The sequence below is a fragment of the Miniopterus natalensis genome, chromosome 9 (assembly GCF_054644295.1).
Source record: "Miniopterus natalensis isolate mMinNat1 chromosome 9, mMinNat1.hap1, whole genome shotgun sequence".
NCBI classification, from domain to species: Eukaryota; Metazoa; Chordata; class Mammalia; order Chiroptera; family Miniopteridae; genus Miniopterus; species Miniopterus natalensis.
The window spans coordinates 25129042-25149009 of NC_142089.1; the positions used below are offsets into that span (position 1 = coordinate 25129042).

General features: G+C 45.5%; 1 protein-coding gene across 1 annotated transcript in view; it reads left to right on the top strand.

Annotated features, from left to right (window-relative positions):
- Positions 1-5: 5 nt before the first annotated feature.
- The window catches only part of CFAP57 (cilia and flagella associated protein 57), a 53201-nt gene continuing 33238 nt past the window's right edge, over positions 6-19968 (top strand). The window contains exons 1-10 of the mRNA XM_016220146.2: positions 6-162; positions 3001-3317; positions 4738-5024; positions 6796-7003; positions 8927-9079; positions 11378-11517; positions 12380-12545; positions 13071-13184; positions 15871-16083; positions 17502-17675. Coding sequence (XP_016075632.2) covers positions 6-162; positions 3001-3317; positions 4738-5024; positions 6796-7003; positions 8927-9079; positions 11378-11517; positions 12380-12545; positions 13071-13184; positions 15871-16083; positions 17502-17675 — 1929 coding nt within the window. The remainder of the gene's footprint in view (positions 163-3000; positions 3318-4737; positions 5025-6795; positions 7004-8926; positions 9080-11377; positions 11518-12379; positions 12546-13070; positions 13185-15870; positions 16084-17501; positions 17676-19968) is intronic.

Here is a 19968-nt window from a genome sequence, read left to right on the forward strand (position 1 = left end):
GGACCATGTCGACCGTGGTGGCACAGTCGCTGCACGCTTTTGGTCTTCGATCCCACGTGGCCAACAATGTCTTCTTCTTCGATGAACAGATCATTATATTTCCTTCAGGAAATTACTGTGTGAAATACAATATGGATCAGAAATGGCAAAAATTCATTCCAGGTAAAAAAAACACACACAACCCTTTCTATCCTGACACATTAACCTTATGTGGCAAATATAACCTCATAATTCCAACATGACGATTGAAAGGAAAGTTTTCTGGCCAATTTGAATAAATGTATAGTTCTCTAAATGTAGAAGAAATACATGTCTACTAGCATTACATGTAAAAATCACATGTAAAATAATGTTAATTTAAAAGTACTTTTTCCAGTGTGATTTAATGAAAAAAAAATATTTTAGAGAGTCTCTTCGTGCTTCTTCAATTTCATTGCCCTTGTCATCACCAATGCCACTTTTTGAGCACACCACCCTCATTCCAGCACCTTTTGAATTCATGTATGATGAAGACAGTGGAGATTTTATCTCAAGTCACAAATATAACCATTTGTATAATGTTACATTTGTTTTGGGTCACATTGGTCCTGTTGATGATATACATGATTTCCACAACTTAATCACTTATTCTCTCTTCCTACTCTTTGTTGCATGTAGTTTTACCATATATGTGTAACTCCATGGGATATACTTTTGTTTTTGCCATTTACTACCTTTATAGAAATGGAATCATAGCATATACATTCTGTGACTTGCTTCTTTTGTTCAACATTATGCTTTTTAGATGGTGCATCATCATACATATTACATGCATCTTGAGTTCATTTTATTGCTACATAGTGTTCCATGGTATGAATCTAATGTCTCAAATATATCCATTCTGGTGTTAATGGGCATTTGGGAAACAACAGTTTTTTGCCATTACATGTCAGTATAAAATGTCTTGCATTCATGTATGCTCATCCACTGTGCAGAGATTCTCCAGGGCACACAGCCAGGACAAAAATTACTGGGTAATATGGTAGCACAAATTTACACTCCCACCAGGAGACCTGCCATTCTTCCACAACCTCATCAACCCTTGGTATTGTCCAACTTCCTAATTGTTTGCTAATCTAGTGGTTGAGAAAGGGTACCTTATTGGTCATAGTGTGTATTTCTCTATTACTAATGAGGATGAATATTTTTTCACATGTTTGCAGGCTATTCCTATTTAGTCTTCTGTGAAATGCCTTAGTCATGTCTTTTACCCATTTTTCTATGGGATTTTTTGGGTAATTTTCTTACTGACTTATGAGCATGCTTTCTATATTCTGTATACCAATCCATTCTCAGATATATGTATTGCAAATAATTTCTACCAGTTTGGGGCTTGTGTTTTCTCCCTCCTTATGGTATCTTGATGGACAGAAATTCTTAGTTTTAATGAAGTTCATCCACCTTTTCCTTTTTGTATCTTGCTCAGGAATTGCTCCCTAACCCAAGATTATTAATATATTCTCCTATATTATCTCTTTTGTGCATTATACTTCTGTCTTTCACCTTTGAGTTAGGAGGGTGCTCAGTGTGTTAAGGGAATAGCAGGGAAGCCAATGTGGCTGGAGTGGGGCGAATGGAGGAGTAGAGAGTGAGAGGTGAGGCAGAGCAGCATCGCATGGGGCTTTGTAGGTCATAGACTCTTCCTGTGAGTGAAATGAGAAGTCATGGGGCGATTCTGAGCAGAGAGAGTAAGATGATCTGACTTATGTTACAACAGGTTCATTTGGGCCACTGTATAGAGAATAGATTTAAGGAGGGAGCAGGAGACCAGTTGAGAAACTATTGCTATGATCCAGGTGAGAGAAAATGGTGTCACAGAGCAGGCTGTAGGTAACAGGCATGGTGAGAAAAAAATCAAATCCTGGGTATATTTTGAAAGTGGAGGTGACAGGTTTTCTCAGAGACCTAATGTGGGGTGGAAGAGAAAAAGCAAGATTTCTGGCCCAGTTAACCAGAAGGATGAAGTTGCTGTTAACTGAGACAGAGGACTTACCCATAAAGCACAGTAGACACAGAGCCTAAGGCCCATGATATATTTAGGGACCCCATAAAATGTTTTAATTTTAACTTACTTTAAAATCAGAAAAAAATAATACAATAATAATGAATATATCATAATGAATCCAGCCTGGATATATTTCTCTTTATACCAATGCAATCACAAAATGTACTTTTTAGCATTCTTTAATGGAGGAAGAGGCTCCTGAAAGCAATAGTACCATGAAAATCAGGTCCATGAACATCATAACATGGCCCTGATTGCATTTCCCAAATAAAGTATTTGCACTTTCATCTCTGCCTTAGGTGCTGTAGTGTAGAGGACCATAGCTTTCATTCTCATACTTCTTGCCTTGTGGTTGCAAGATGACTGCAGTATCTCCAGATATTACCTCTGTATTCCAGGGAAAGGGAGACAGAATCCATCCATCCCTGGTTTTCAGGAAAGCGCAAGCTTTACCATAAAGCCAGTCAGCAAACTTCTGCATCTATCTCATGGCCAGAATGTCACATAGATCTACCTAACTGCGAGGGAGGCTGAGGAATCCAGTAGGTAGCATCCCAGGCTTAAAAGCTGAGGAAGGGTATTGAGTGTTGCCCACTCAGGGCATAAAGACCTATGTGACCTGACCCTATTCCACCCCTCTAGACCTATCTGACAGTGGCCATTCCTGGCTCCAGCAACATCCCACTTTCTCACATCCACACCTTTGCTCTTCCTGCCACCTGCCCTGTCCCACCTTGTCCTCCTTCAGGTATCAGTCCCTGACTTCTCCTCCCACCTTGGCCTCAGGGAGGTGCCTATCCTAGTCATTTTCATGATATCCCAGATATACTTGTTTCAAGGATCTTCACGGGTTGATAATTACCTGTTTCTGCACTTTTCTCCTATTGCGTCAGCGGTGTCTGTTCATGTGGGATCTTGGCGATCTAGCCTCATTATTCCATTTTACCTGTTTGCAGGCTCAGACAAGAGTCAAGCCATGTTAGCCTTGTCCATCAGCCCCAATCGGCGATACCTCGCTATCTCTGAGATGGTGCAAGAGAAACCTGTCATCACCATTTATGAACTGTCATCCATGCCATGCCGGAAGCGCAAAATCCTTAATACTTTTGACTTCCCAGTTCAGAAATTTACTGGCATGGCTTTTTCTCCAGACTCCAAATACCTGTTGACTCAAACATCACCTCCAGAGTCCAACCTTGTCTATTGGCTGTGGGAAAAACAGAAAGTAATGGCCATTATTAAAACCGACTCTCAGAACAACACTGTCTACCAGGTATCTCCCCGGCATAAAAAGTTATCGTGCAAATTATAAAAAATAGCACAGGCTCTCTTTTATTGAATGCTTTCTATGTACTAGAAGCAGCATTAATTTCTTAACATGCATTTTTTAATTTAGTTTCACAATAAATGGTATGCATAATTATTATCCCTAATATACTGATGAGGGAACTGAGGCTTCAAAAGGTTAAGTTACCTAAGATCACAGAGATAGTGGATGGCAGGACCAGGAGTCCCTGACTCCAGTGCCTGTCTCCTTTACTCTGGCCTAGAACTGCTTTCTGGTCACAGGTCAGCCCAGAGACGAATTGATGAAACTCGCTCACTCTTTCTGGTTCTGGTCTATTTCCAGCAGCACTGCTAGGCAATGAGGAGACTTCGGGGATGTAATGTGAAGTGGTAGATCTTTAAGAAGCTGTCGATGAAATTGCAGTCATTTGGGGAGCAGAGTTCTCTATTGTGTTTTGAAGGCAAACTAAGGAGCACTTGTTAGGAAGATGGTTTACTGCTCAGGCAGTGGGTCCCAGGGAGTTTTATCCTGGTGCAGTCAACCCAATCTAGGGCCTAGAACTCAGTTTTACAGGTTTTCAGGAACTCAATTCTGTTCACTGTCTCAGGCATGGACTCAGTTATTCTCATAAGAAGCTGGTGTATAAACCAGCATGTCAGGACCAGAGCACTCACATTTACCCAGTGTATTTCCTCCCTAGGAATAGAGAACTTGGAAGGTGAAATTAGCAATCAGAAGGCTGCTTGGTGATCACAGAATCAGGTGGAGCCGATAGATCATTTCTTCCAGGTCACAGTGAGGCCTGTGCAGCGTCCCCATTCAGAGCAAAGCACCTTGGCTCCAATAGATTCAATGCACATTTATTGGATGCTTAATATGAACCCAGCACTGGGACTGCAGAGATGAAAAAACCACAGCCCCTCAAGTTGCTCGCCATCTAGTGGAGGTGACAGGTTGACTGCCCGTTACTGTATATTGGGAAAGGGAACGGATAAGGGAAGCTCATTTGGTAGAAGACCACGTAGCAGTCCCTGACATTTGTTCCTTCCCCCTGGACAGGGCACATAAACCTGCCACACCCTCATGTTTCTGTGTTTCCAGCTGAGCCTTCCTTCATTCCGTTTTGTTGACACAGTATTTGGCCGTTGTCCAGACCTGCTCATTTTGCTTTTGGCCTTTGTAAAATGACTTTTGTAGGTTTCCCTGTTTAAACACAACTGGCCCCACAAATATAATGGCTATAGATCTGTGCTCTTATCAAATATGGTATTAAAATTATATGATTTAGTGATAGTTCAAGGGTACTCTGAGCTACCTGAAATAAATATTAATTAGTAAAATGAGAAATAATTCCAAAAAGATGAGTTTTATAAATCTTTGTTTTTCATTCTTTCACATTTTACAGGTGAGCTTCAGTCCTCAGGACAACACACAGGTTTGTATCACCGGAAATGGAATGTTTAAGCTTCTCCGCTTTGGCGAGGGAACCCTGAAGCAAACCAACTTTCAGAGGGGAGAACCCCAGAACTACCTAGCCCATACCTGGGTGTCTGAGGACAAGATTGTTGTTGGCACTGATACAGGCAGGCTCTTCCTCTTTGAATCTGGAGATCAGCGCTGGGAGACCAGTATAGTGGTCAAGGAGTCCGGCAGTGAGATGAAGAACCTGGAGATGATGCAGGAATCGGAAAGGTAATGGCACCCCTCTGGGCTGCGCTCTTATAAAAATACGCTCCTTGTACTAATAGCACTACACTAAGACCAGCATTCTTTAAAAGTCACTCATAACCTCTCTGCCTTCAACATCAACCCTTCACTTTCCTTCTGCCTTTCTAGTGTTCCTCTGTATTCAAGCACAAACTTGACAGTTATGACCATAGCCTAGATACAGTTCTGTTTACTTTTCTACCTAACCTCATTTTATAAGCATTTTAGTATGACTAGTCTTCAAAGCTACAGATTTTCCAAAATATATTTTCTAATGGCTGCCTAATTTACCGAATCAATGTCCACCGAGTGCTTGCAGTGTGCAAGGCATCTTGCAAGGTGCCGAGGACACAGATCCTCCAGGAACTTACAATTTGGTAGGAGGCAACAGATCAACAAAAAGGTGCAAGGAAATGTCATCAGTAAGTCCGACAGAAGCATATGGGCTAAAGTGGGAGCTCAGGAGGGCACTGTCAATTTTACCTCTACTACAGCCAATAATCTGTCACCCACATTGGACTGTACCATTGTATGTACTAGGCACTGCCTTGAGCACTTTATATATATTCTCATTTGAGTCTTACCCTATATAGTACATATTAGTGTCATGCCCATTTTATAGACACAGAAACTGATACTCAAAGAGGTTAGCTGGCTCACCCAAGATCACAGCACTAAGAAGTGGCATGGCCAGAATTCAAACCCAGGTCTGTGTCATTCCAGAGCCTGAGCCCGCAACCACGTGGCATAGATCCTTCTTCCTCAGTAATTTTCAGTCCACCATTTTCACCATCCCCCATGCCAATGACATCTCTTCTTTTGTGATTCGGTTAAGGGCTTCCTAATAAGTCCCTATGCCCTCCAGTTGGCTGAGTTCACAATCCTTCATTGGGTCCAAGGCTCTAAGAATAAAGCCCAGACTCCTGAACTTGGTCCACACATCTGCTCCTCTGACCCTTCTTTACATCTAGAGCCTTGGCTCTGGCCTCTAGGGACTGTGCTCTTGCCTCTGGGCTTGGTCATGTTTAGTTCCCCTGCCCCCCCCCCCCCCGACTACCCCACTCCCACGGACACATGCACTTACAGGTCGTACTGTTGCTCGTTCTTCAGGTCTCAGCTGGGAGCACTCAGCCTCCCATCTGGTCCCTGATAGGTGCACCTTCCCTGGGGCTATCCTCAGAAAATCCTCGCTACCCGCTGACCAGCCGCCCTGTCCTATTCAGCTGCCCCCTCACAGCCCTTATTACATGCACCCGAGACTGTAGCCTTCTGAAGGCAGGAACTGCATCAGTCTTATTTACCATTGTCTCACAGAGTTGTTAACAGTATAACACCAGCACATATTGTTCTGTGCATGCATGGTTTGAATGAATGAATGAATGAATGAATGAATGAATGAATGAATGAATGAGGGGGATAGAGAGGGAGGGAGGGAGGAAATGGACACCTTGATTCAAATATCAGCTCTTCCACTTTTAATTGTCTGATTTTAGAAAACTCAATCCCTTGAGCCACTTTTTTCTAAACACCAAAACGAGGATAATAGTAATAACATAATAAATGTGTAACCTTCCAGTCCTCCTTTGGAGTTTGTGTAGCATTCCCAGGGCAAAGGGTGGCGTTTGAGCTATGGGGAAAGGGCTTACACTGGGTGGTTTCTCCCATACCCAGGGACAGCCCTTCTTTCTCATTCCTGGCAGAATTAATCTCCTTGGGATTGTCTCTGTAAATTTTACATGCTATTTTCTTTTTCTAGCTTGATCGAATTTCCAACACTCAGTTCCCCAGCCCCTTCCTATGAACAGGTCTTGGAGAACAGTGGCCACAGCCAGCAGGCCATGCCCCAGGTGTTGGCCATTGCAGCCTACTCTAAGGGATTTGCCTGTTCTGCTGGGCCAGGGCGAGTCCTACTGTTTGAGAAGGTGGAAGACAAGGACTTTTATCATGAGAGCAGAGAAATCCGGGTAAGGAGGGGAGGGAGAAGCAAAACGGGGTCCTCCTGACATTTGCTCTCCAGCAGCTGAGTACTGACAAGGAGTTTGATGTGGGGGTGGGGGGTGGGGGGGGGAGTTGCTATAGCGCTGAGCAGAAATGGGGACTTGAGCCATTTGTCCTGAGGAAGTTTTAGGGTAGGTTGGGCAGAATTAGGGTTTAGAACTGGAAAGACCTGGATTCGAATCTTGGGAGAGAACTTTGGCAAATTCTATTTTCTCTTTGAAGCTTAGCGCTCCCATAAAAAATTGTATTTTTATGATATGTATTGATATGTAATGTCCAGCATCCTACCCTGCACACAGTAAGCGTTCAGTAAATGTGTGTGGAATAAACGATACACACTGCTTGGAGAAAGAGCATATCTGGTTGGGGAAGAACCAGGGAAGGCTCCTGGGTGTTTAATGATAATCTTTGAGGAAAGGCCCTAGAGGGTGGGCAACATTTAACAGAAAGAAACAGATTAGGAGTTCCAGATGGAAGGAACAAATTAAACAAAGGCACCACTGACGGGGGCAGGTGGTGCATGTGGGGTACCTTCTGTTCCCCAGTAGAGAGGGACTAGAGTCACTCGAAGGGAAGGGATAAGAGCTCAGGCGGGTGAAAGATCTTCGGCGCCAACCTGAGGAGTGTGTGTAACTCACAGACAACCTGCTCTCAAGAGGACAGTGCTCTGCCTAGGAGAGACAGAGGGGCCCGGAGGGGCCCTGGACACGAAGCAGCTAAAAACACATTGAACGAGTTAGACTTTACTGCGGCTTATTGGCTGAGCGGCTTGAAATGAGCGGCTGAATCTAGCAGAACCTGTGTATCTTCAACTTCTGTGGGAGACAGTGGCAGGACAGTGCAGACAAGGTCCTCCGTCTGTGGGCCCCCATTCTACTCTGCACAGCGTGACACATGTGACAGCAGAGGGAGCTCTGGGATGCTGTGGGCACAGTGAGGGAATGTCAGTGCCCGCCCAGCCTGGGCAGGTCAGAGGGTGTCCCAGAGCCTTCGTTGTCCTAGGGAGCAGGGGGAGTTGACCACGTGAAGAAGGGTGAAGGGGTATGTAGAAGACAGAACTCCGGGCACAGGGAGGGAAACACGAGAGCCCAGGGTCCTGGACCTCAGGGAGGCGGTTCCTCCATCACTGCTGCAGGGTCTAGAGAAGTCAAGAAGATGAGAACCAGGCAGGGGCGTCTGGCTCTGGTGACAGGACATTTCTAATGTGTATGAGGATAGCTTCAGTGAATGATTCAGTGGAAGGAAAATTCATCTATCAAATTAGAAGGAATTAAGAAGTGAGTGGGTGATAAGGAAGTGGAGATGGTATGTGCAGGCCAACCTTTCAAGAAGTTTGGTCGATAATAGAAGAAAAACAGTAGCAGGGAAAAGGGAACCTAGTTTTATAATGTCTCCTTGGGAACTCCAGGCCCTCTCGGAGACTGCTGGCAGGAGCTGTGTGACCCCTTCCCTTTTCTCTGCCCTGGCACCCACCCGTGTGGAGGAAGGGCCGTCACCTTCCCCTCTGCCGCCTGGAGCGCGTGCTGCGCTGGGTGCAGGTGGGCGCCTGCACCGGGCTCTGTGGCATATCCCACGCGAATATGGGAGTGGGAGGGAGTGGGAGTTAGATGAACACTTGTTTTCAGAGGAGAGCTCAACTGGGCATGTGCAGATCGATCATTTTTACATACGCTGCTGTCTTATTATTCAGCCACTAATCACTTACAGGCGAGTACAAAACCTGTAGAAACAGAGGCAACTCAAGCCCTCCCTTCCCCATGTCCGAGGTGGATCCGGAATCGTGCTGGTCTGGGCGTCCCTAGTTCATAGCCCCTGCGAGGACTCCGCAAGCCCAGGGACCCACTGATGAGGCAGGCACGTCACTCATAGCTGTCTTGCGTCTTGGGCAGATTCCTGTGGACCCACAGAGCAATGATCCCAGTCAGTCCGACAAACAGGACATCCTCTGCTTGTGCTTCAGCCCCTCGGAGGAAACCTTGATTGCCAGCACCAGTAAGAACCAACTCTACAGCATCACCATGTCCCTGACGGAGATCAGCAAGGTGGGGCCCTTCTGGCCGCCTATACTCAGGGTCACCATGAATCCAAGGCTGTTTTAAACCTGCAGGTTTAGAAACTATTTTTATCATTTTTCCTGAGGCAACTGATTCACATAGACTCAAAATAGACTAATTTGATGGCTGGATCTCTAGTTTGTTCGCCTTCTCTGTCTGGAGGGGTGAGCTCATTGCAGAGCCTCTCCCCTCCAGATGTGGGGCCTCTGAGAAGGAAGCCTGCAAGGGGAGGAGAGAACTAGGCCAGAGCAGTTGGCTCTTCTGTGGAGGGAAGTGTTTCCACTCTCTCTCCTCGGCTGTGATAGTCTTCCCATCTCTGCACATACACTCTGCCTTCCTGCCCCTGAGTTATACTCCAATTTGATGTCAAAGTGGTGGTTTGTTTTTTTAAAATATATTTTTATTGACTTCAGAGAGAGGAAGGAAGAGGGAGAAAGAGAGAGAAACATCAATGAATTCTCATCATTCGGCTGCCTCCTAAAGGCCCCCTGCTGGGGACCGAGCCCACAACTCGGGCATATTGCCCTGACCGGGAATCCATCCGGGATCTCCTGGATCCTAGGGCGATGCTCAACCGATGGGCCATGCTGGCCTGGCCAAAGTGGTGTTTTCAAAACCCATACCTGGTCGCTGCAAGATACACATCCTCCACCACCACCACCATCACAGCTGCGATCCTTCTGTGGCCTCCCTGTGCTCCGAGAGGAACCAAACTTGGGTGCCCAGGGCTGGGTGTGGTCTGGCCCTGGCTGCCCCAGCCTCATCCCATCATCCCACCTAGTGGGGTTGACCTTTCCAGCCACCGTGGACCTGCATGTTCCTTCCTGCCAGGAGGCTTGTGCAAACACTGCCCTGTCTGCCTGGAACACTCTGCCCCACATTAGTTCTTGCTCACCCTTCAGGGAACAAATAAAGCTAACAGGAGTGTGCTGACAGAGGCAGGGAGTTTGACGGTATTGGAGAAAGGAGGGGTAACAGATGCAGAATGGAGATAATCTGTGCCTGCCCCCGCCCCAGTGCAGCACCTCTTTTTCTGAGATAGTAGAAAAGGGTGGAGCGATGCGGAATTTGAAGGAATTCGCACCTCAGCCTTTGCCTTGTCTTGTGAACAGACTCAAAATATGTATACACCTCATTAAATTTCCCAGTCATCACTCCTCATTCAGGTGTCCCAGGTATAACGCCCCTGGAACCTACACAAGCAGTGTAATAGGATACGTTTTAACTTAAAGTCATTCACCCGAGTCTCATTGCTGCGGGAGGTAGGGTAACATGGCCTCCCTGGGGAGAAGTTTGGCAGCATTATCAAGATCCTTAAAATCACTCATACCATGTTTCCCTGCATTCCACTCTACAACTGTATCTGTTGTGTCCGTCCCAGCCAATCGATAGTCATGCTGTCAGCTAGGAGAGCCCACCACACTGGCCCAGGCCCACATGTTCCCCCCCAAGGCCAGTGTTGTGGCTGGAACTGGCCTTTATGGTTTTTATTATGATTGCAGGATGCACTTCAGAGAAAAAACATCAGGGAACTTTGAGGGACAAGACTTATTACTCACAGGTCCTGGTAGGTACATAGCATGCATGCCCAAGGGCCACACAGAGAGGTCACAGGTAGAGAGCACAGACCTGGGGCTCTGCCTTTATTGGGGCCCATGGGTGGGGTGTCTAGGGTTTTTTGGGTTCATTCTTTACTCCCTAATTTATAGCCTAAGAGTGGAAATTGGGGCACAGGAAGAGAGAAGCAGGGCCACTGAGGCCATCGGTTATCTAGGCTATCCAGGGTTTTCTGGAAGAAGGGGGCAGCCTAAGTCCTTATCTGGCTGTTTTGCTGTGCCATGCAGCTGACCATATGTTTATTCAAGATAGATGTCTTAAAACGTATGCCTCGGCCATCACAGCTGACTCTCACGCTCTTATGTAACAATAAAAAAGCTTAACCTTGGCAGTATCTAAGGATGTAATCAGAGGGGTACACAGACTTACCTGCAAAGAAATTTAGTTTTTCCTAAATAACAAAAATCAAAGACCACTTCAATGTTCCCACAGTAGAGGAATGGCTAAATTAAACTCTGCCATATTTGGGGGGTAAAATACTTTATTGCCATTGAAATGTTTTAAAATAATAGTGGCTTAGGAAAATATGCGTAATATTAAAACAATTTGTTCGCAGTCTGATTTCTGTGCACCAGGGCTAATTAATGCCCATTGGTAGTAAAAAGTGCTGAAGTGCACAGCCAGCCTTTTGCTAACTCTGCCAGGTCTCATTCTGTATGATTTCTCCAGGGGGAGCCGGCACACTTTGAGTATCTGATGTACCCATTACACTCAGCATCCATCACTGGTCTGGCTACTTGCATCCGCAAACCCCTCATTGCCACCTGTTCTCTGGATCGATCCATTCGCATCTGGAATTACGAGTCCAAGTAAGGAATGGAAAGGTTTTGCTACTTTAATATGCAGAATTTGGGTTGTTAAATTTTTCATGTGAGTTATTTTAGAGAGTTTTAAATTTTAATTACTTAGAAGCTTTCCATTGGAAAAAAAAATTTAATCAAGTCAGTCATCCTACCTTCTTTTTCACTTTTGCATAAGCTAGAAAATTACTTTGTGATTTATTAAATGCTTGCTCGATGCCAGACATTGCACTAGACTCTAGGGACACAGAGATAACACTCTAGTGTCTCACCTTCTTCCACGACCTCCGGTGTCCTTCCAGCTTTCCTACCCCCTCACGCCCTCTAGATCCGCTTTTGACCTCAGAGAGTTTGCCAGACTGTTCATCTGTTTTCTGCCCATCATTGCCTGCAACCCCCCTCCACTCCCTAGTGCTATTTTTCCCTCCAAGCATAGCTTCCCTGAGAATCTCTGACCTTGATTGGCCCCACCCTGTAATTCCTTTGTTCTTGCACACAGTTGCTGGGGTTGCTGAAAGATAAAATGTGCGATCCTTCTGACTTGGGGAATCTAAATGGAGCTGTGCGTTCAACATCCCTAGACAAACCCCCCACCCCGATCAGTCCCCTGCTCGCCATACTTATTGCTCATATCTTCAAATAACCAAAATCTAGAAAAGAGGGGAAGCAATCATTGCAAGTAACAAAGTATCTCTCAAATGCTCTGATAAAAATACATACCAGAAAAGGGACATCTGTAATATTTTAAACAAAAATAAACAAAAAAAGGGAAACATTTAAAATTTTTAAAAAAATACAGACCAGCCACAGCAGAGGGCTCGAGGGATTTAGCAGGCTGCACTTATGGTTCAGTGATTGACCTTTCTCGCAGCAATCTGGAGCTCTATAAGGAATACCAGGAAGAGGCCTATACAGTCAGCCTCCACCCATCTGGCCACTTCATCGTGGTGGGGTTTGCCGACAAACTCCGCCTCATGAATCTGCTCATTGACGATATACGTGCGTTCAAAGAATACTCCATCAGGGGATGCAGAGAGGTAGGAACTGCTGGGGGTAAAGGCCCCGTTTCTTGAAAAGCGGGGCTGAGATATCAACTCACATGCTCTAGGGAGGTGGGACCAAATGTGTCTTAGAAGACTTTAGTGGCTTATGGTTGTGGAGTAATACAGAAGCACTGAAAAGGGAAAGTTACCAAAGAGTCAGAGCCACAGCTGGGAAAGTGAGGCTGGAGACTGGGAGAAGCCAGGGAAAACGAGCGAGGGGCAATAAGCAGCGAGGACCTGCAGAAACGAGACGGTGACTCCAGGAGTCACTGCCCCACTGAAACTTCTCCCACGGACAAAGCGAGTGTTCCACTCTGTGATCCAAGCAGCTTCCTACTTGGCGCGCGTGTGGCAGTGTGAGCTACATGAATAGTGACAGGGCCTGAAGGTCGTGCTTTCCCCCCATTCCCACCTCCACACATGGCTTCGGCCTGAGCTGAGGAAAGGAGCTCTCGGTGGTGACCTCCAGTGCAACTGCTCTTTCCTTTCACGCTTGCTCTCCGCTGTATTTCCTCGCAGTGCGCCTTCAGCAATGGGGGTCACCTGTTTGCTGCAGTCAATGGAAACGTGATTCACGTCTTTACCACCACAAGCCTGGAGAACGTCTCGAACCTGAAAGGACACACAGGGAAGGTGAGTGAGGAGCGTGCAGGGGCACAGAGCCAAGGGTTGTGCTGGCCAGCGGCACACGAGCAGAGAAAGAGAAGTGCTTCCTTTCCTTGGAAGCCACTGTCCACTTGCGGGAAGGGACAATAAAATAAATGCACAGACAAGTTTAATTTAATTACTAATTGCAATAAACTCCATGAAAGAAAAACATGAGGTGTTATGAGAGGAAACAATGAAGGAATTGGCATAATGCAGGAGACCGGGGTGTTCACAGAGGCTGGGTCCTAAAGGAATGGGTAGGGATTAACCAACCAGCTGGGGGGATAATCGTTGCAGATGGGTCTCCAAAGACCTGAGGGGGCAGATCGCATGGGGTGTCAGAGGAACTGAACTGTCTGGGGCTGGAACATGGGTGTCAGGATAAAACTTGAGGTGAGCTGAGATTGACGAGGTTAGCAGAGGCCCAGCTACATGGAACCTTGTAGGCTTTTAAGGATTTTTATACGTTATCCTTGTTCCTCAAAATCACTGAAGACTTTCAGGGCAGAGAATGATATGACCAGATTTGCATTTTAAAAGATCACTTTAGCTACAGAGTAAAGAACGTGTTGAAAGAAGTAAGGAGACTATTGTAGATGTCTGCACAATAGAAGACAGTATTTTGGACCAGGGTGGAGGTGGTAGAGGGTCGGGAGAAGGGGGTGCATTCTAAAGATACTCAGGAAGTAAAACCAATAGTTGCTGAAGAGAGAGGGGACATGGGGCATGAAGAAAAGGGAGGGGCCGAAGATTGAGAGGCGTCAGAGGATGTCAGCAGATGATTTTGGAGAGAAAAAGCAATTGAAAAAGAAGGCATTCTAGGCAGAAGGACATGATATAGGTGATGGAACTGGAGTATAAAACAGGCATGTTATGGTTGACATGTCCAGGAAGGACATGGACATGGAGGCCAGGAAAAAAGGGCTGGAAATTAAGATCCAGGGGATTAGGTCACAGTGGAAGTCAGAGGCATGGATTATTAGATCAGCAGGGGCCTGTGCAGAACCTGAGAAGAATCTGAGGAGACAGGTGGCCAACATTTAAAGACTGTTAAGGAAGGTACAGAGAGAACCGGGAACCAGGGACTTGTACCAAAGAGGTCAGGAAGCTAGTTTCCATAGAGGCAAAGTGGTTGCTGGTATTGTTAGAGAGAGGTCCTGTCAGGACTAACAACTGACACTGCCTTTAGCAATGAGCAGGTCGTGAGTGTAAGCGCTGCACAGACACAAGTGTTACTGAGAGCCGCCTCGCAGTGGAATTATCAGTCTCCAAGCCTTCAGGCGACTGTGGAGACCCAGATGAGAGCACACCGCGCTCTGCTCCAAATAAGTCAGTCCCCTAGCAGAGCTATAGAACTCTTATTTTATGGCCTGACTGCCCCCTGGGCAGAATCCCAGCTCCACATTTCCAGGAGTGACGTCCCCACTCTGAGTGACATTTGCAGAGGGGAGAGGATGGAAGCCCCTGGTCTTTTCAGCTCTCCCCTCATGGCATGGAACCAGTATTCTCAAGCCATCGATATTCTTGGCCTCCTACACTGGGAGTAGAGCTTCCACCAATAGTGGGGACTGGCTGGGGGAAGGGAGGCCAGGTCCTCTTGGTCATGCCTGCCTGGAATAGAGCTTCTGAGTGGGGGTAAGTAACACCAGCAGTCTGCCCTTCCCGGGGTGAAACCGTAGCCAGAGACTGAGAGCTGAGGGAGAGGGAGCCCCATCGTTTGGTCACACCTACCCAGAGTGCACAGGAATAAAATTCTTGGAGCAGAAGAGGTTTATAAAGGAGCAGGTCATGACTCATATGCCACAGATTCTGTTCTTACTGAGACTGAGTAGATTTTTCTTGAATGAATGTTTCTACATTTGCTATATGCCCTTAGAATAATTTCCAGAGACTTTAAATAATGGCTTGTATTATTATTTTTTAAATAGGTAATATTTATGGGGCAGAGTTTGTGTGATAGGTACCATGTCCTTTATTTATTTATTTATTTATTTATTTATTTATTTATTTATTTATTTATTTATTTAAATCCTCACCTGAGGATATTTTTTCCATTGCTTTTCAGAGAGGGCGGAAAGAAGAAATAGAGAGAGAGAAACATCAGTGTGAGAGAGACTCATTGATTGGTTACCTCCCTCATGCCCCCAAACTGGGGGCCGGGGATTGAACCTGGAACCCTTCAGTCCGCCGGCCAATGCTCTAACCACTGAGCCAAACTGACTAGGGCTTGCTTGTATTATTTTTAACAGTTAACTTATTTTGTTGGGAAAAAGGCCAGCTAAGACCCTTACTCTGCTATTCCAGAGGTTCCCCCCCTTACTATTTTTACAGCTTCCTGTGAGTATGTAATTATTCCCCCCCAAAAGTGTTTTTGTTAAACAAACCATAATTGAATGGTTATAGCATATGGGAACCATTACAATTCAGTTCTTGCCATTCTAAGGTAAAAAGGAAATGGGAGCATTTCATCTTCCATATTTTGCAAGCACCTTGGAAAACAGAATATTAATAGTCCCAAGAAGCTATGTTTTGTGCTTGCTGGAGGGGGCGTACCAGGAAAGGACATTCTGTCTTCGTCTAGCGGAACACGGAAGAGTTCATCTGCCTTTTCCATGGGGGGGGGGTGCATGTGTGTGTGCGCTGCTCACTGGGCATCTCTCATCCCCTGTAGATTCGTTCCATTGCGTGGAATGCCGATGACAGCAAACTGATTTCTTGTGGCACAGACGGTGCTGTGTATGAGTGGAGTGTGTCCATGGGAAAGAGAGAGACAGAATGTGTGCTCAAGTCCTGCAGCTACAACTGTGTAACCGTCTCCCCTGATGGCAAAGTTATCTTTGCTGTCGGATCTGACCATACCCTCAAGGAGATTGCAGATTCTTCCGTGAGTCCACCCCTGTCCTGCCTCTGGGCTGCTACAGTGATCTGCAGGGGACAGCCCCTGGGTTTCCAGCAGAAGGTGTAGCGGAAAGAGGGCCTGTGAGAACAGAACAGGGTCCCTTCTTCATGGGGTAACACCTGGCTCCCTATTCCTTTTCGGTCATCTCAGTTACTGTAACTTCTGGAATTTTCTGCCCAGTGCCCTACCTGGCTGGACTAAATTGTGGTGGCCTTTTCACTTTGATTTTGCTTGCTGTCTAGAACTTCTCTCCGCCCTCCAGGCAAGGAGCTCAGCAGCATCTCTAAACTGCACTCGTATGCTTGATCTACACTTACTTTCCTGGGGTAAAAACAGAACTATAGTTATTGCTGTCACCTAGGCTTGCCACTGTATTCGCTTGACACCCTCAAACTCTGAAATTGTAGAATTAGCTCCAAATAGTTGAGGGAGGAGAGAAGAGTTCAGCAAGGACACTTCATGCACACGTGGCTGTGTCCTCCAGGAGCCCAGCAGCAGCTGGTCTTCATTGGTTTCTCTCGCTTTCCTTTGGTGCTTGTCACTCTCCTGGTGCTGGTACCTGGGGAAGTACAGAGATACCATGGCAGCAAACTGACCTGAGGCAGGTTTCCCCATGATTGGAACACAGCTTGGAGTAGAGTGTCTCACCGTTGTGCCCCCAGGCAGCTTAGGCCTGGTTCTGGGGTGGCTTTCACAGTGCTGCACCAGGACAAAGCTGGGTAGGGCAGGGCCATGGTTCTCCCCTCTTGATGTGCCTACCAGCTAGCTTCCACTGCATGGCCCAACGCACACATTAGGTCAATGTCTGGTGGGTAGGCACATGGGTGGGTCGGTGATTTAATATATGAAGGAATGAGTTCCCTGATAGTATAGTTTTGTTTATATAATGGACATTAATTAATGTTTGCTGAATAAATTTATGATCCACATCCCGTTCTGCATTTGAGATGCATGGTAATATAGCAGCCAAGAGCAAATACTCCGGAGCCTGACTGCCACTTTCTAGGTGGATGAGTTGAGGCAAATTACCTGCCATCTCTGTGACTGTGTTTCAGGGGTAACAGTAACTCCCTCAAAGGGGTTTTTGAGGATTTAATGAGTTACGACGTATAAAAACCATAGAATGGTCCTTGGCACCTAGTAGGTGCTTTTTGAAGGTTTCCCTTTATTAGTGTTATTCCTAACTTGTAGAACTGTTTGTTATCTGTCAATCAAGCAGTCAAGAAATGTTTAGTTTGTGCGTTTTATGTGCTGAGCACTATTGCAGATGCTGTCAGGAACAGGAGGCACCATTAAACAGGGAACTTGCTCTAGTGTTGCTAGTAGAAGAGAGGAAGAGAGTGGCTTGGGAGCCTGGGGACATGGCTCAGCCCTCACACTGAGCAGAGCTGTCTTTTCTCCAGGTCCTTCGAGAGATGTCAGCATTTGATGTCACCTACACAGCCATTGTCATTTCTCACTCGGGGCGCATGATATTTGTGGGTACCTCCATGGGAACCATTCGTGCCATGAAGTACCCTCTGCCTTTGCCCAAAGAGTTCAATGACTACCAGGCCCATGGTGGTCCTATCACTAAGGTGAGAGGGGGCCCTCCCTTCAGGGGCCCAGCCCCAGAACTGGCCGTCGAGAGGTCCATTTGATCCTGCCCCACATACCTTCTTCACCCCCATCAACCCCCCAGTGTCTTTTCTGTCTCCTTATTTATTCATCTAGCCATCCATTCAGTAGACATTTATTGGCTATTAATATTCGTTGTTTAAACTATTCCCAGGAATTTATTCTAGAAAATCATCAGAGATGCACCTAAAGATTTATGCGCACAATTGTTCACCACAGCATTATGGAAAATAAAGGGCCGTTTGAGAGATGCTGTAGGTGCCCCACCAAGACCTTCTCTCCCGTCCATCCCAGCTCTGAGTGTTGGCTGATCACAGCTTTCCTTCTCCTCCTCAGAAGTGCCCTGGACTGGAAGGAGTCCTAGCCCAGGAGATGAGCCCCTCTCCCGTCCTGAGACTTTCCTGGGTGTAGCAATATGAGCACACATCTGTAAACTTTCCCTTCTAAAATAATAGTGTTTCTGTTTACATGGAGTTCCGAAGAGCAGGCACTGGGAAAATGTGTACCTCCTTCCCCACTCCTCTCTTATTCCAGATTGAACAAGACCAACGTCTGAGGCTTTTGATTATGTCCCAAACCCTCCTGGCTTACCTGAGGACACTATCCTTATTAAGAAAGGACTTTTCATTATAAACTGGAACATTCCTGTGCTAAGCCTGGCTCTTGGGTCCAAAGTAAATTACTATGACAGATTCCCTCCCACCTTCCCTTCAGATCTCCTAAGTTTTGTGGATAAGAAGTTTACTTTTCTGATTATAAAAGCAATGCATGTTTATTTTAGAAATAGAAATCCTTATAATAATATCATCATTAATAATTTGGTGATATTAAACTTCTACTCTTTTATGTATAAGGTGTGTGTTTTACATAAATTGAGGTTATACCCATATGTACGCTCTTTTGTAGCCTTTTTTAAACTTAATGCTATTACAAGCACTTTGCCATATTCAGTAATTAAATAGTCCTGAAAAGCATGATTTTAGTAGCTACACAAGTATTCTGCCATGTAATGGACCATATAACTGGGCATTTGAATTATCTTATAAACTCTAATGAATGTCCTAGTCTACGGATTTCCAAGGACATCTTTGACTATTCCCTGAGGCTAAATCCCTGCGCAGAGAGAGAATTCCTGAGGGAAAGAGCATTGCCATCTTTAAGGTTTTTGACACATACTATTAATTGTGGCAAGATATTTTCACAGTTAGCTTTTTTGTTTTTTTGTGTTTCATTTTGAAATAATAATAGATTCGCAGGAAATTTTAAAGACAGCATAGAGGTCCTGTGTTCCCTTCACCCAGTTTCCCCCAGGAATTACATCTAATGCAACTATAGTATGATACCAAACCAGAAAGTTGACATTGGTACAATATATGGGTGTATAAGCCTCTGTCATTTTATCTCCTGCATAGATCTGCGTACCCACTGCTGCACTCAAGATACAGAACTATGCCACCACCACAAAGAGCTCCCTCACACTGCCCTTTTGGAGTCACTCCCAGCCCCTCTCCACCCCCGTCCGGAGTCCTTGGCAGCCACTCATTGAGTTTCCATTTCTAACATTGTATCATCTTGAGAATGTCGTATAAATGGAATCATACAGTATGTGACCTTCTGAGAGTGGCTTTTCCCACTCAGCATAATATCCTCAAGATCCATCTAAGTTATTTCACGTATCAATAGTTTATTCCTTTTCATTGCCGAGTAGCATGGTAAGGCCTTACCATAGTCCTTCTAACTATCTACCTATTGTAGGATATGCTTATTTTCTCCCAGTTTTTGGCTATTACAAATAAAGTTGCTATGAGCAATCACGTACAAGCTTCTGTGGGGACCTAAGCTCTCGTTTCTCTGGGGTAAATGCCCAGGAGTACGATTGCTGGATCATATTATATGTTTCATTTAAGAGCCTGTCAAGTTATTTTCCATTCCCACCAGCAGAGCACAAGAGAGCCAATTTCTCCACATCACTGCCAGCATTTGGTATTGTCACTATTTATTTTAGCTGTTCTAATGGACGTGCAGTGATATCCCATCATGGTCTTAGTCTGCAGATCCCTATTGGCTAATAATGTTGAATGCCTTTCATGTCCTTATTTGCCATCTCTGTTCATTCTCTTCTGTGAAATGTCTCCATAACTTTTGCCCATTTTCTATTTGGATGGTTTGGGGTTTTTACTGTTGAGTTTTGAGTAAAGTCTAGATAATACTTGACTCTTTGTATAGTCTAGATAATAACTGACTCTTAAGATT